At 40.8% G+C, this 16,762-nt stretch overlaps 1 protein-coding gene across 5 annotated transcripts in view; it reads left to right on the top strand.

Moving 5' to 3' along the window:
- NLRP11 (NLR family pyrin domain containing 11) overlaps window positions 1-16,762 on the top strand; it is a 77,887-nt gene that overhangs the window by 13,434 nt on the left and 47,691 nt on the right. For all 5 annotated transcript variants that reach the window (XM_021095069.1, XM_021095065.1, XM_021095067.1 and 2 more), the window contains one exon: window positions 14,815-16,369. In XM_021095069.1, coding sequence (XP_020950728.1) covers window positions 14,815-16,369 — 1,555 coding nt within the window. The remainder of the gene's footprint in view (window positions 1-14,814; window positions 16,370-16,762) is intronic.

The following is a 16,762-nucleotide window of genomic DNA, read 5'->3' as shown; positions in this document are numbered from 1 at the left end:
CCAGCTTACATTCCCACCGACAGTGCAGGAGGTTCCCTTTTCTCCACAGCCCCTCTAGCATTTGTTATTTGTGGACTTATTAATGATGGCCATTCTGACTGGTGTGAAGTGGTATTTTCGTTTTGCGTTTCTCTAATAATCAGGGATGTTGAGCATTTTTTTCATGTGCTTGTTGGCCATCTGTATATCTTCCTTGGAGAACAGTCTATTCAGGTCTTTTGCCCGTTTTTCCATTGGGTTGTTGGCTTTTTTGCTGTTGAGTTGTACAAGTTGTTTGTATATTTTAGAGATGAAGCCCTTGTCGTTGCATCATTTGAAACTATTTTCTCCCATTCAGTAAGTTGTCTTTTTGTTTTCTTTTGGCTTCTTTTGCTGTGCAAAACTTGTCAGTTTGATTAGGTCCCATTGGTTTATTTTTGCTTTTATTTCTGTTGCTTTGGGAGACTGACCTGAGAAAACATTGGTAACGTTGATGTTGGAGAATGCTTTGCCTGTGTTCTCTTCCAGGAGTTTGATGGTGTCTTGTCTTGTATTTAGGTCTTTCAGCCACTTAGAGTTTAGTTTTGTGCACGGTGTGAGGGGGTGTTCTTTACATCTTCTTTAATTTCCTTGATTAATGTTTTATAGTTCTCAGCATATGAGTATTTCACCTCCTTGGTCAGGTTTATTCACAGGTATTTGATGTTTTGGGGGTGCAATTTTAAAAGGTATTGTATTTTTGTATTTCTTTCCTAATATTTCATTGTTAGTATACAGAAACGTGGTTGATTTCTGAATGTTCATCTTTTAACCTGCTAGTTTGCTAAATTTGTTGATCAGTTCAAGTAGTTTTTGGGTTTAGTCCTTAGGGTTTTCTATATATATAGTATCATGTCATCTGCATACAGTGACAATTTTACTTCTCTTCCAATTTGGATGCCTTTTATTTCTTTTGTTTGTCTGATTGCTGTGGCTAGGACTTCCAGTACTATGTTGAATAACAGTGGTGAGAGTGGGCATCCTTATCTTGTGCCAGGTTTTAGTGGGAAGGCTTTCAGCTTTTCTCCATTGAGTATTAAATTTGCTGTGGGTTTGTTAACAATGGCTTTTATTATGTTAAGGTATGTTCCTTCTATACCCACTTTGGTAAGAGTTTTGATCATGTTGGATGTTGGATTTTGTCAAATGGTATTCCATGCTTCTGGGTGGAAAAATTAATATTGTAAAAATGGCCATACTACCCAAAGCAATCTACAGATTCAATGCAAACCCTATCAAATGACCCATGACATTTTTCACAGAACTACAACAAACAATCCAAAAATTTATATGGAACCAAAGACAGAATTGCCAAAGCAATTCTAAGGAAAAAAAAAAACAAGCAGGAGGCATAACTTTCCCAGACTTCAGGCAATATTACAAAACCACAGTCATCAAGACAGTGTGGTACTGGTACCAAAACAGACATACAGACCAATGGAACAGAATAGAGAACCCTGAAATAAGCCCAGACACCTATCGTCAATTAATCTTTGACAAAGGAGGCAAGAACATAAAATGGGAAAAAGACAGTCTTTTCAGCAAGTATTGCTGGGAAACCTGGACAGCTGCATGCAAATCAATGATGACATGTTTGAATTTATTTTTCTTTTTTCGGTTGTATACTTATTACAGATTTTTGATTTGTAGTTACCTTGAAATTTTTGTGTAGCTCTCTCTCTCATCATATATATAATGATTGTTCTAAGTTGTTGATTGCTTAATTTCAATCTCATTAAATACCCTGTAGTTTTACTCTGTTCCCCTCACAATTACTGTTTATGATATGTTTTACATTTGTTTTGTGTGTCCCTTAATTGCTTATTGAGGATACATGATTTTACTTGTTTTATCTTTTAACCTATGTACTGCTTTATTTGTGGATGGTTTCTTACCTTTACTATGTTTGCCTTTTGTGAGATTTCCTGTTTCATAATTTTCCTGTTTCTTTTCTGTCTGTCTGTCTGTCTTTGTCTGCCTGTCTTTCTTGCTGTCTGTCTCTCTGTCTTTCTGCCATTTTAGGGCTACACATGCAGCATATGGAAGTTCCTGGGCTAGGGGTTGAGTTGGAGCTACAGCTGCTGGCCTGTGCTACAGCAGCGGGAACCAAGCCATGTCTGGGACCTACACCTGTGCTACACCACAGCTCACGGCAATGCCTGGATACTTAACCCACTGAGCAAGGTCAGGCATTGAACCTGCATCCTGATGGATACTAGCCGGGTTCATTACTGCTGAGCCACAACAGGAACTACTATTTTTCTTGTTTCTGGTTGCAGTATTTTCTTTTTAATCTGGAGACGCTCCTCTAGCATTTGTTATCAAGCTGGCTTGGCGGTGCTAAATTTGTATTTTTCTGGACTGTGAACTTTTGATCTCTCCATTAAATCTGAATGAGAGCTGTGCTGGGAAGAGTATTCTTGGTTGTAGCTTTTTTCTTTTATCCTTTTAAATAGTTGCTGTTTGTTGTTTTTATGTTTGTGGTTGTTTGGTTACATTTATCAACCTTGGAGAAGTGGCCTCTAGGAGGCATTCCATACATACCAGCAATGCACGCTCCTTTAATCTCCTGAGCTGTGTGCTCTAGGGATTCTCTATGAGTGCTGTATGGGTCCTTCTGTTTGAGTGGGCTGACCAGGTGGATGGTCTGATAGGCTTGGTTGACCCCTAGTCCAGTTGGTTGACAGACCTTGTCTTGTGTGGATGCTGCTGGCTGCTGTCATGGTGGTTTCAGGGCTAGTGCTGGCTTACTGATGGGTGGAGTCAGAGTTTCAAAGGCTTGAGGGCTGTCGGCCACTTACTAGATGGTGAAGCTAGACCCCTGAGGTCAGTGAGCACGTTACTGGGGTCTGGCTGCAGGGCCCAGAGATCCAAGAGCTCATTTTGGATTGTGGTGGTGAGGTGTGTCAGTTCCCGTCACAGCTGGATATGGAGTTTGGGGTGTCCTGAAGGTTGTGCTGGCCTGCTAGTGTGCAGGACCAGTGTCCAGCTGGTCCTAGGGTAAGGTCTAGCTTGCTCTGTGGGATCATTCTTGCTTCTGGTGTCTGTCTCCCTTGGGGGTGAGGCCAGTCTAGAGGCTTATGCAGGCTTCCTTGTTGAAGGGGCTGGCACCTGCCCACTTTTGGGTTGGGCTGGTTCTTGGCCTTCTGGTGGGCTGGGCCATGTCTTGTGGGTGAGCCTAGAGGCAGCTATGGACTCATTAGTCTTAGGCAGCCTGTCTCCTGATGGATGGGACTGTGTCTCTGGCCAGATAGTTGTTTGGCCTGAGGTATCCCAGCTCTGTCACCTCCAGCCTGTTGTGTGGGGCCAAGTCTTAAAGATAATGAAGCAATGTCAGCCACAAACAATGTTCCCCAATGTCTACCACCAGTGTATGTGTCCCCAGGGTAAGCCACTGCCACCCCCACCTCTGCCTCTCTAAGAGACCCTCCAAGACCAGCAGGTAGGACTGGCCCAGTTTCTTATGAAAGTATTTCTTATGCTCTGCGTCCTGGAGCACATGAGATTTTGTGTGCACCCTTCAAGAGTGAAGGCTCTGGAATTCCAACTGTGGCTCAGTGGAAACGAACCTGACAAATATCCATGAGGATGCGGGTTTGATAGCTGGCCTCGCTCAGTGGGTTAATGATCCAGCATTACTGTGAGCTGCAGTGTAGGTCAGACATGTCTTGGATCTGGTGTTGCTGTGGCTGTGGTATAGGCCAGCAGATGTAGCTCTCATTTGACCCCTAGCCTGGGAACCTCCATATGCCACACCTGTGGCCCTAAAAAGGCTCTATTTCCCTGAGTCCTGGGGGACTCTTGTAATTAAGCCCTACTGGCCTTGAAATCCAAATGCCCTTGGGGGCTAGTCTTCCAGTGCTGGATCCCCAGGCTCTGGAGCCTGACATGACACTCAGAGCCCTTGTTCCTGTGGGAGAAACTCTGCAGTGTAATTCTCTAGGGTGTGGGTCACCCACCTGGGAGGTGTGGGAGTTGATCATATCATGAGGCCACCCCCCCAACTATCTTGTTGTGGTTTCTTCTCTATATCTTCAGCTGTGGAAGATCTTTTCTGGTAGGTGCTAGCCCTTTCCACTGATGTTCTGCACAGTGTTTTTGTGAGAGGCGGTGAGATCAGGGTCTTTTTATCCCACCATCTTGTCTGCTCTCCCCACTTAAAGTTTTAAATGTAAAATAGAGTATTGTTGACGAAGGGCACTACACTGCACAGCAGGTATCTCATATGTACTCACCAGTTTTCCCAACACCACTTACTGAAGAGACTATCTTTCCTCCACTGTATGTTCTTGCTCCTTTGTCATAGACTAATTGACCATAGATGCTTGGTTTTACTTTGGGCTTTCTATCCAGTTCCATTAATCTCTATTTCTGGTTTTGTGCCAGTGCTGTACTGTTTTGATGACTGTAGCTTTGTAGTATAGTCTGAAGACAGCGAGCCAAGTTCCTCCATTTCTGTTTCTTTTTCAATATTGCTTTGGATATTTTTGGTCTTAAGTATTGCAATATAGAGTCACTCCTGCCTATGAAAGATAGTCTTCTCTTTCCCCTTTGCCTCCTTCACCTTGTTTATGTAGAATTTATATGGCCAAGATTTGTAATCTTGGCTCTTGACGGCAATTGTAATTATCTTCTTGTTTGTACTCATTTCCATATATAAACCTGTATATGGTATATTGCACACGCCAGTCCCTGAAGTGATGAATATCCTTAAGGCTCCATGGGTGCTGGATTCTTTGATTTAACTTTATATTTACACAAAGAACAATGTGACTAAACATAGTACTCTTCAGTCATCCCTTTTATTAGGGCAGAAATTGCTTCCATATCTTTTGGCATTAAATACTTCCTGGAGGAATCTTAGGAGAACACGTTATAAGTTATTCTCTTTTTAATATGTTTTCTTTATGCTGAATCTGAAGAGAAAGAAACACTTCCAAAAGTTGGGACCTTAATAGACTCATTAAATGAGCAGTATTTAAGTACTGATATACATAAATATAAAAATAATAGAAAAATGTGTAACTAATGGTTAGTAGTTAGAGATCTAGTGGTTGGCTCTTTTGAGCCAGTTGTATACGAGGAGACAGTCTCTGAAATCAAGAATCATTACTTCATTTTACACCAAACCTTTTCTTTGAAGTGCTGTAACTAAAAGCTTTAAAAAAAATAAAAGGCCATGGAACCACAAAAGGAGAAGGAAATAAGACTTCTCTTGTACCAAGATACATGAGAGGGAAGCTCTTGAAAGATTGTTTGGATAAATATTACATTATTAATTCCACTGATGAAACCTAGGTTTATGCAGTCATCTTATATTTATTTTTAAATTAAAATTTTCAATGATTTTTATTTTTTTCCCTTATAACTGGTTTACAGTGTTCTGTCAATTTTCTACTGTACAGATGATTGGATTAGGAAGATGTGGTATATATACACAATGGAATACTACTCAGCCATAAAAAGAATGAAATAATGCTAATTTTTAATCTTTTATTTATTTTTTTCTGCTATACAGCACGGTGACCCATTTACACATACATGTATAGATTTCTTTTTTCTCACATTATCATGCTCACATTATCATAGTTCCTAGTGCTACACAGCAGGATCTCATTGCTAATCCATTCCAAAGACAATAGCATGCATCTATTAACCCCAAGCTCCCAATCCATCCCACTCCCTCCCCCTTCCCCCTGGCAACCATAAGTCTGTTCTCCAAGTACATGATGTTCTTTTCTGTGGAAACGTTCATTTGTGCCATATATTAGATTCCATATATGTGATATCATATGGTATTTGTCTTTCTCTTTCTGACTTACTTTACTCAGGATGAGAGTCTCTAGTTCCATCCATGTTGCTGCAAATGGCATTATTTCATTCTTTTTTATGGCTGAGTAGTATTCCATTGTGTATATATACCACACCTTCCTAATCCAAATGTATGTCCATGGACATTGAGGTTGTTTCATGTCTTGACTATTGTGGATAGAGCTGCAATGAACATGCGGTGCATGTGTCTTTTTTTAAGGAATGTTTTGTCTGGATATACGCCCAAGAGGGGGATTGCTGGGTCATATGGTAGTTCTATGTATAGTTTTCTAAGGTACCTCCATACTGTTCTCCAAAGTGGTTGTACCAGCTTACATTCCCACCGACAGTGCAGGAGGTTCCCTTTTCTCCACAGCCCCTCTAGCATTTGTTATTTGTGGACTTATTAATGATGGCCATTCTGACTGGTGTGAAGTGGTATTTTCGATTTGCGTTTCTCTAATAATCAGGGATGTTGAGCATTTTTTTCATGTGCTTGTTGGCCATCTGTATATCTTCCTTGGAGAACAGTCTATTCAGGTCTTTTGCCCGTTTTTCCATTGGGTTGTTGGCTTTTTTGCTGTTGAGTTGTACAAGTTGTTTGTATATTTTAGAGATGAAGCCCTTGTCAGTTGCATCATTTGAAACTACTTTCTCCCATTCTATAAGTTGTTTTTTGGTTTTCTTTGCCATGCAAAAGCTTGTTAGTTTGATTAGGTTCCATTGATTTGAAATAACCTATTTTTAAATTTTAATTTTATTGAAGTATAGTTGATTTACAATGTTGTACTATTTTCAGATGTACAGCAAAGTGAATCGGTCACACATACAAATATATCCATTCTTTTTTCCCCATATTGGTTATTAAAACAATTGAGTAGATTTTTCCTGTGCTGTACAGTAGGTTTTTGTTAATCATCATTATAAAATGATTAACAAAATTCGAGTTCCTATCATGTCTCACCAGAAACGAATTTGACTAGCATCCCTGAGGATGTAGGTTTAATCCCTGGCCCTGCCAGGGGGTTAAAGATCCAGCATTGCCTTGAGCTGTGGTGTAGGTTGCAGATGCAGCTTGGATCTGACATTCCTGTGGCTGTAGTGTAGGTCGGCAGCTGCAGCTCCGATTCAACCCCTAGGCTGGGAACCTCCAGATGCCATGGGCACATCCCTAAAAAGACAAAAAAAAATTATTAACAAAATTAATCATTTTGTTAATTATTTTATACTGGAGTGTTCATATATTATTCCCACCCTCACAATTCTTCCCTCCCTGCTATGGTTTTGCCTGTGGTAACCATAAGATTGTCTTTTGATTTTTTTTTTTTTTTAATTTTATTTATTTATTTATTTTTCCAATGTCAGCATGGGAACCAAATTACACATACCTGTATACGTAATTTTTCCTCCCATTGTTGTGTTGCAATGTAAGTATTTAGACATAGTTCTCAGTGCTACACACCAGGATCTCATTGTAAATCCATTCCAAGAGCAATAGTTCACATTCGTTAACCCCAAGCTCCTGATCCCTCCCAACCCCTCCCTCCCCCCCCCCCCCCCCCGCCGGGCAGCCACAAGTCTATTCTCCAAGTCTATGATTCTCTTTTCTGTGGAAAGTTTCATTTGTGCCCTATATTAGATTCTAGATATAAGTGATATCATATGGTATTGGTCTTTCTCTTTCTGACTTCACTTAGGATGAGAGTCTCTAGTTCCATCCATGTTGCTGCAAATGGCATTATTTCATTCTTTTTATGGCTGAGTAGTATTCCATTGTGTATGTATACCACATCATCCTAATCCAATCGTCTGTCAATGGACATTGAGGTTGTTTCCATGTCTTGGCTATTATGAATGGTGCTGCAATGAACATGCTGGTGCATGAAGATCATCTTTTAAATCTGTGCATTTTTTTTCTTTTTAGAAATAAGCTATCTTGTGTCAACTTCTATTAGATTCTACATAAGTGATATCATATGATATTTGTCTTTCTCTGACTTACTTCACTCAGTATGAAAATCTCTAGATCCATCCATATTGCTGCAAATGGGATTATTTTTCTTTTTTCATGGCTGAGAATATTCCATTGTATATGTTGACCAAAATGTCCATCATCCAGTCCTCTGCTTATGGACATTTTGATTGCTTCCATGTCTTGGCTATTGTAAATAGTGCTGCAGTGAATATTAGGTTGTATATATCTTTTCAAAGTATAGTTTTTCTGGATAGATTCCCGGGAGTGGGATTGCTGGATCTTATGATAGTTCTATTTTTAGTTTTTTTTTTAAAAGGAACCTCCATAGTGTCCTCCAGAGTGGTTGTACCAATTTGCATTCCCACCAACAGTGTAGGATGGTTCCACTCTCTCCATGCTCTCTCTAGAATTTATTGTTTGTAGACTTGTTAATGATGGCCATTGCCATTCTAGCTGGTATGAGGTGGTACCTCACTGTAGTTTTGACATGCATTTTTCAAAAAATTACTGATGTTGAACATCTTTTCATGTGTGTGTTGGCCATTTGTAGGTCTTCTTTGGAGAAATATCTGTTCAGACCTGTGCATTTTTTGACAGGGTTTTTTGTTTTTGTGATATAAAAGTTCTATGAGATGTTTGTATATTTTGGAGATATACAAACAGTCACTTCATTTGCAGAGATCTCCCATTTTATGGGTTATCTTTTCATTTTTTTAAAATGGTTTTCTTTGCTGCACAAAAACTTGTAAGTTTAATTAGGTCCCATTGGTTTATTTTTGTTTTTATTGTCATTATTCTAGGAAATGGATTAAAAAAAAATACTGCTGCAATTTATGTCAGAGAACGTTCTGCCCATGTTTCCCTCTAGGAGTTTTCTATTATCTGGCCTTATGTTTAGGTCTCTAATCCATTTTGAGCTTATTTTTGTGTATGGGGTTAGAGAGCATTCTAATTTCATTGTTTTATGTGTAGCTGTCCAGTTTTCCCAGCACCACTTACTGAAGAGACTGTTTTTCCTCCACTGTTTATTTTTGCCTCCTTGGTCATAGATTAGTTGACCTTAGGTTCTTGGGTTTATTTCTGGGCTTTCTATCCTGTTCTGTTGAACTCTATTTCTCTTTTTACACTAGCACCATACTGTTTCGAGCACTGTAGCTTTGTAGTGTACTCTGAATTCAGGAGGCCTGATTGCTCCATTTCAGTTTTTCTTTTTCAATATTGCTTTGGCTATCTGTGGTGTTTTGTGTTTCCATACAAATTTTAAAATATTTTCTTCTAGTTCTGGGAAAGAATGTCAGTGGTAATTTGATAGGAATTGGATTGAATCTGCATATTGCCTTGGGTAGAATAGTCATTCCGACAATATTGATTCTTCCAATCCCAGAGCATGGTATATTTTCCCATCTACGTGAATCATCTTTGATTTCTTTCATTAGCATCTTAGTTTTCAGAGTACTTTTGTCTCTTTAGGTGGGTTTATTCCTAGGTGTGTTATTCTTTTTGATGTGATGGTAAATGGGATTGTTTCTCTAATTTCTCTGTCTGATATTTCATTGTTAGTATATAGAAATTCATTCAATTTCTCTATATTAATTTTGTATCCTGCAACTTTATCAAGTTCATTGATGAGCTCTAACAGTTTTCTGGTAGCATCTTTAGGATTTTCTAGGTATAAATCATGCCATCTGCAAACAGTGATACTTTAACTTCTTGTTTTCCAATTTGGATTCCTTTAATTTCTTTTTCCTCTTTGGTTTTCCTCCATGACTGGGATTCCCAAAACTATGTTGAATAACTGTGGAGAAATTGGACATCCTTGCCTTTTTCCCATACTTAGAAGAAATGCTATTAGATTTTTACCACTGAGAATGATGTTAACTGTGGGTTTGTCATATATGGCCCTTATTATGTTGAGGCAGTTTCCCTCTATGCTCACTTACTGGAGAGTTTTTATTGTAAATGTGTGTTGAAGTTTATCAAAAGCTTTTTCTGCATTTATTGAGATGATCATATGTTTTTTATTCTTTAGTTTGTTGATGTGGTGTATCACATTGTTTTTGTGGATATTGAAGAATCCTTGTATCCTGGTGTAAATCCCACTTGGTGTATGATCCTTTTAATATTTGTTTGGATTTGGTTTACTAATATTTTGTTGAGGGTTTTCCTATCTGTATTCATCAGTGATACAGGCCTGTAATTTGCTTTTTTGGTTTTACCTTTGTCTGTTTTTTGTATCAGAGCGATAGTGGCCTCATAGAATTAGCTTGAAAGTCTTCCTTCCTCTGCACTTTTTTGGAAGAGTTTCAGAAGAATAGGTATTAATTCTTCTCTGCGTATTTGATAGCATTCACCCGTGAAGCCATCAGGTCCTGGACTTTGAAAATTTAAAATCACAGTTTCAATTTAAGTACTTGTGATCAGTCTATTCATATTTTCTATTTGTTCCTGGTTCAGTCTTGGAAGCTTGTAACTTTTTTAAAAATCTGTTTTTTCTAGGTTGTCTATTTTATTGGAATATAGGCTTATAGCAGTCTATGATCCTTTGTATTTCTGTGATGTTCATTATAACTTCTCCTTTTTTCTCTTAAGTGATTTTAATTTTTTCCATTATAGTTGGTTTACAATGTCCTGTCAATTTCTACTGTACAGCAGAGTGACCCAGTCTCACCTGTCCTCCCTCAACTTATCCTCCATTATGTTCCATCATAAGTGATTAGATATACTTCCCTGTGTGATACAGCAGGATCTCACTGCTTATCCCCTTCAAATGCAATAGTTGGCATCTCTTAACCCAAAACCTGCAGTCGATCCCACTCCCTCCACCTTGGCAACCACAAGTCTGTTCTGCAAGTCCATGAGTTTGTTTCTTTTCTGTGGAAAGGTTCATTTGTGCTGTATATTAAATTCCAGATATAAGTGATAGCATATGGTATTTGTCTTTCTCTTTCTGACTTACTTCACTTAGTATGAGAGTCTCTAGTTCCATCTATATTGATGCAAATGGCATTATTCTGTTTTATGGATGAGTAGTATTCTGTTGTGTACATATATACCACATCTTCCTAATCCAATCATCTGTTGATGGACATTTAGGTTGTTTCCATGTCCTGGCTATTGTGAATAGTGCTGCAGTGAACATAAGGGGGCATATGTCTTTTTCAAGGAAAGTTTTGTCCTTTTACATTCTCAAGAGTGAGAGTGCCTGTTTATATGGTAGTTTTGTACTTAGTTTTTTGAGGAACCTCCATACTGATTTCCATAATGATTGTACCAATTTATATTTCCACCAACAGTGTAGGAGGGTAGCCTTTTCTCCACACCCTCTTCATCATTTGTTATTTGTTGACTTGTTAATGATGGCCATTCTGACTGGTGTGAGGTGGTACCTCATAGTAGTTTTGATTTGCATTTCTCTAGTAATCAGTCATGTTGAGCATTTTTTCATGTGTCTTTTGGCCATCTGTATATCGTTGGAGAAATTTCTATTCAGGTCTTTTGCCCATTTTTCACTTGGGTTGTTGGCTTTTTTTGCTGTTGAGTTGCATAAGTTGTTTCTACGTTTTAGAAATTAAGCCCTTGTCAATTGCATTGTTGGAAACTGTTTTCTCCCTTCTCTAGGTTGTCTTTCTGTTGTTGTTGTTGTTGTTGTTGTTTTAATGGTTTCCTTTGCTGTGCAAAAGCTTGTCAGTTTGATTAGGTCCCACTTGTTTATTTTTGCTTTTATTTATGTTCCCTTGGGAGAATGACCTAAGAAAACATTTGTAAGTTGATGTCAGAGAATGTTTTGTGTATGTTCTCCTTTTTCATTTTTAATTTTATTGGTTTGAACTCTCTCCCTTTTTTCTTGATAAGCCCAGCTAAAGATTTTAAATTTTGTTGATATTTTTGAAGAACCAACTTTAGGTTTCATTGATCTTCTCTATTGTTACTTTGTCTCAATTTCATTTATTCCTGCTCTCATCTCTATAATTTTTTAGGGTTTGTCTCTTCTTCCTTTTCTTCTAACTCCTGGGACTCAACCCCAAAACTCCTTGAACTGATTAATAAATTCAGCAAAGTAGCAGGATATAAGATTAACTGTCCGCAATTCTTAACATTTTTTTCTTTATTCTTTTCTGTGGCAGTGATACCCACCACACTATCTTTCACCTCATTTACTCTTCTGGCTCAGATATTCTGCTATTGATTACTTCTAGTGTAGTTTTCATTTTCATTTCGGATATTGTGTATTCACCTTTTGTTACCTTTTTTTTTTTTTTTTTTTTTTTTTTTTTGCTTTTTTGAGGGCCGCGAGTGCAGTAGATGGAAGTTCCCAGGTTAGGGGTTGACTTGGAGCTACAGCTGCTGGCCTGCACCACAGCCACATCCACAGCCATGCAGTATCCAAGCCATGTCTTCAGCCTGCACCACAGATCATGGCATTGCTGGATCCTTAACCCACTGAGCGAGACCAGGGATAGAACCAGGATCCTCATGGATACTAGTCAGATTCATTACCACTGAGCCAGAATGGGAACTCCACTTGTTCTTAAATCTTCTAGCGCTGCATTGAACATTTCTTCTCATGTCTCATTCTGGGTCTTCGTTCTTTTTCTGAGATCTTGGATCATCCTTACTATTGCTCTGAACCCTTGTTTTCTTCATTTAGTTGTTTTTATGGGGTTTTATCGTAATCCTCTGTCTGAAGCATGATTTTCTGTCATCTCATTTTTGTCTGGATTTCTGTGGTTGTGATATCCTATCCACAGGCTACTGTATTGTTCCCTCTTGTTTCTGGTGTCTGCCCCCTCATGCGTGAATCTGATCCAGGGGATTGTATAGGCTTCCTGGTGGGAGAGGCAGGTGCCTGTGCACTGGAGGGTGGAGCTGAGTCTCTCTGATTGTCAGGACCATGGCAAGGAGTGTTTTTAGAGTTGGCTGTGAGTTCAGGATGACTTAAGACTGTCTGTCTGAGTGTATATTTTTGATGCAAGGGCTCTTTCTAGTATGGATGTCTGTTATGTCTTTCCTTAGTGTCTGCTGGCCATTATCCCATTGATAGGAGGTGAGACTAATGTCGTGACCTGAGCCTGCACTGGATATTGAATGGAGGCTCTTTTTTGCTCTGTGGTTGTCACTACCCAGTCTTCTCCCTATTTGTTGAGGGTAGGATCCAGCAGGTCTGTTTTTGAACTGTTTGTGCCCTGTGGTGTGAGGTAGGAAGGATTGGTGTGCTCCCATTAAGAGACAAGCATCTGAGTATTCCTCCACTAGAGCTGGTCACCTGTGAGTGTGCTCTGTTGTGTCACTTTTCATCTGCTGTGGGGGTTCACCAAGTACACTATTGATGGCAGTGCTATGCCTGCAGTTGGCCCTGGTTTCTCAGGTGTTGTTTTCACCAGGACATCTGCACAGATCTGATGAAGTCGGGCTCCAGTGCCTGCTCTGGGAACCATGGAGACAGCTTAGCTCTAGCCTGGTCCAGTCCCCACATGTACATGGCCACGGATCTCACAGATGGCAAAGTCAGACATGTATCAGCCACAGAAGCACTTTTTGCCTGTTGAGATGTTTCGCAGGCACTGGATTTACAAAGCTGGCAGCAGGAGGTGTAAATCTGTGGTTCCCACAGCCAGGAGGAGAGATTTCAGCTCTCATTCCTTAGTTGAAGGGCCCCTGGGGCTCAGCTGTATTTACAGCCCCAACCTCTGAGTGTGGGCAGCCCACTCAAGTCTGCTCCTGAGGTAACAGGGGTATAGGAACCTATCGAGAAGGGAGGCAGGTGGGGGCACTGATCAGGCACATGGGATCCCTGCACTTTCTGTACAGCAGTGGCAGGGTCTGGTGCCCCATCGCAGGTTTCACAGGGTGTCTGGGGCAGAGAACCAACTGGTATCCACTCATAAGTCTCATGCAGTATCTGTGACTCTCTGCAGTCCTGGGAGAGCTGAAGTGGAATCAGGTACCTGCTGGGAAATTTCCAGGGTATCTGGGACTCCCTGCACTCTCAGCACAGCTGGAGTGGATTCAGGTGCTTGCTGGCAATTTTCACAGGGACGACTGGTATTAGAGAGCTCCTGAGACCATGGGAGTAGGGTGGAACCTACTGGCAGTTTTTCAGAGGTATCTAAAATCCAGGCACTTCAGAATCTCAGAGGCAGGGCTCAGTGCCAGCTTGCCACTGGTCTCCTAGCATCTGCTGGCCTCTAGACCTCACAGTGGTGCTAGAGGCTCACACCCACCCCACACATTAGTAGATGGTTTCCTGTCACCTGAGAGTGCTCACAGAAGGGGGATTCTAATGGCAGCCATGCCCCTCTCATAGACTGCCCCCCGCAATGGTGCTTTGCCTCTCTGGCAGGACCCGGTTTCTTCTGAGCCCACCTCCAGTGTCACCATCCAACCCTTGTCATCTCCCTGAATCTGACCTCTGCATCCTGGGGGATGATGCTGGGGCGCACAGCAATGCACTGCTGACCCTCCGCATAGCTTACTCTGTTTTTCTCCTTGCAGACCTCCTGCTGCTCTTTCTTTCTGGGCTCCAAAGTTCCCCTCTGTTCAGGCTGATCTCACTGGTGAGAGGGTTACCAGGGGTGTGGGAACTTTTTTCCCTCAAAACTTCCTCCCTGGGGTGCAGGTTGCATCCTGGTTCTTTCCTTTCTTTCTCTTGCTCTCCTTTTCTATTTCTCCTTTCTCATCCCTCTTATCCCACTCAGCTTCATTTTTTTTTTTTTTTGTATTTTTGGAAGTCTGATGTCTTGTGTCAGTGTTCAGTAGATGTTATGCATGGATTGTTCCATGCATAAATGTATTTTTTGTGGAAGGAGGTGAGCTCTGTCCATTTTTCCACCATCGTCTCTATTGTCTCTACACAGTCTTCTTTGCAAATGTTATAGCAGATATCTTGTACCTGTTTCTTTACGATGAATGCTAATAAGTAGAGATAATGGGTGAACATATATGTATATTTTTGTATCTTAAACTTCTGCCCACGTTCTGCATTTTTTTCTGCCCTGTGTTCCCTAACTTAGGTAACAGGGAAACACACAAAGCTCTCATAAAGAATAAAATACTACTCCAGTGGGAAAAATGCCTTTTCGAAAATGTTCATAATACCTTCTATGAAGAAACAATAGTAGAAGTTCTCAGAAAACTCGATACTGTATATGACCCCAGGAGCACTTTTTACACAAAAGACGTATTTCTGGTAGGAGAGAAAGGAGCGGGAAAAACGATGGTTATGAAAGTGGTGTTGTTACAGTGGACACACGGTGATATTTGGAAAGATGTCATCTCATACATTGTTCATCTCACGTCTCATGAAATAAACCAGATGTCTGAGAGCAGCTTGGTTGAGCTGATTTCCAAGGAATGGCCCAGTGGCCAGGCTCCTGTTGCAGATATCCTGTCTGATTCTCAGAAGCTCCTCTTTATTCTCGAGGACATGGACAACGTGGACGCCAGCTTAAATGTAGATGAATCTGCCTTGTGTAGTGACAGCAGAAAGCACGTGCCAGTATCAGTCCTCCTGTCAAGTTTGTTCAAGAGAAAAATGGCTCCAGGTTCCTTGTTCCTCATCTCCTTACGGCCGGATGGCAAGGCAGCTGTGACTGCATCAATGAAGAAGAATTACTGTATAACACTGAAGTTTTCTGATGAAAAGAGGAAGAAGTACTTTGCCTTATTCTTTAAGGACAGTCAGAAGGCTGCGAGAGCCCTCAAGCTCGTCCAAGAGAATGATATGTTTGTGAACCTGTGCCAAGTACCTGTCTCGTGCTGGATCACCTGTGTTGCCCTAAACCGGCAGGTGGAGATGGGAGGTGAGGGGAAACTCTCATGCCAAACACTCACCGACTTATATGCCCACTTTCTTGCCAACACACTGACATCTGGGGCTGGGATGACGACCAGTCAGCGCCGCCGCACCCTGTTGGAACGTCTTTGCTTGCTGGCTCTAGAAGGGCTGTGGCATGACACGCTGCACTTCACTGATGGAGATCTTAGGAGTGTTGGGCTGACGAAGGCTGATGTCTCTGCGTTGAAGGCTCTGAGGATTCTTTTGCCAAGCAGCAACTGTACCGACCACCATACTTTCGTACACTTGAAAATCCAGGAGTTTTGTGCAGCCGTGGGGTATATGATGTTGCTGAGTGAGTGCCAGATCCCTTCAGCCAACAAAAAGTATCCAGAGAGAAGGGAACGGTACAATGACTTTAGCCCCATCACCACGTCTATTTTTGGTCTTCTGAATGAGAAGAGGAGAAAAATTCTCGAGACATCCATTGGCTGTAATCTGTTGACGGGAGAGCTCAAGAAATACTTCCTACAGAAAATGAAATACGTGGGTGATCATCCAAAGACAGTGGAACACCACACGCCTTTGTTTTATTGTCTCTTCGAGAATCAGGATGAAGAATTTGTGAAACAGATTATGGACTCTTTCCTCGAGGTGACCATTTATATTCAAGAAAACAAAGATCTGATGGTTTCCTTGTATTGTCTGGAGCACTGCCGTCTCCTACAGAAACTCAAGTTGAGTGTTCAATGCATCTTTGAAAACAAAGAGCCTCATATGCTAACTCCTAGGTGAGTCTTCTAAAAATTCTTTCCTGTATTTCTTAGACCTTCCCCAAATTCTGCATGTTGACTGTAACAGCACTGAATCTCAAGGCCATGCAGAACGTGGAGTCCTGCAGAGCCTCTGATTGATCCAGTGATTTAAAAATCTCTCTGCTTCCATTTAACTCAGGACTTCTGGGTAAACAGTATTATTGACATTTTGGGCCAGATAACTCTTTGTGGTGGGAGCTTTCCTGTGCATTGTAAACCATTGCATAGTATCCCTGGCCTTCACCCAAAAGAAAACAGTAGAACTTAATCCCTTTATCCAGTTGCGATAATAAAAATACCTTTGTACATTGCTAAATCCCACACTTCGCTTCATTGAGAAGCAGTGGTTGCGCCTCAGTTCTTCAGACC

Source organism: Sus scrofa, chromosome 6, assembly GCF_000003025.6.
Source record: "Sus scrofa isolate TJ Tabasco breed Duroc chromosome 6, Sscrofa11.1, whole genome shotgun sequence".
Lineage (NCBI taxonomy): Eukaryota > Metazoa > Chordata > Mammalia > Artiodactyla > Suidae > Sus > Sus scrofa.
This window is presented reverse-complemented; position numbering and strand designations above follow the sequence as displayed.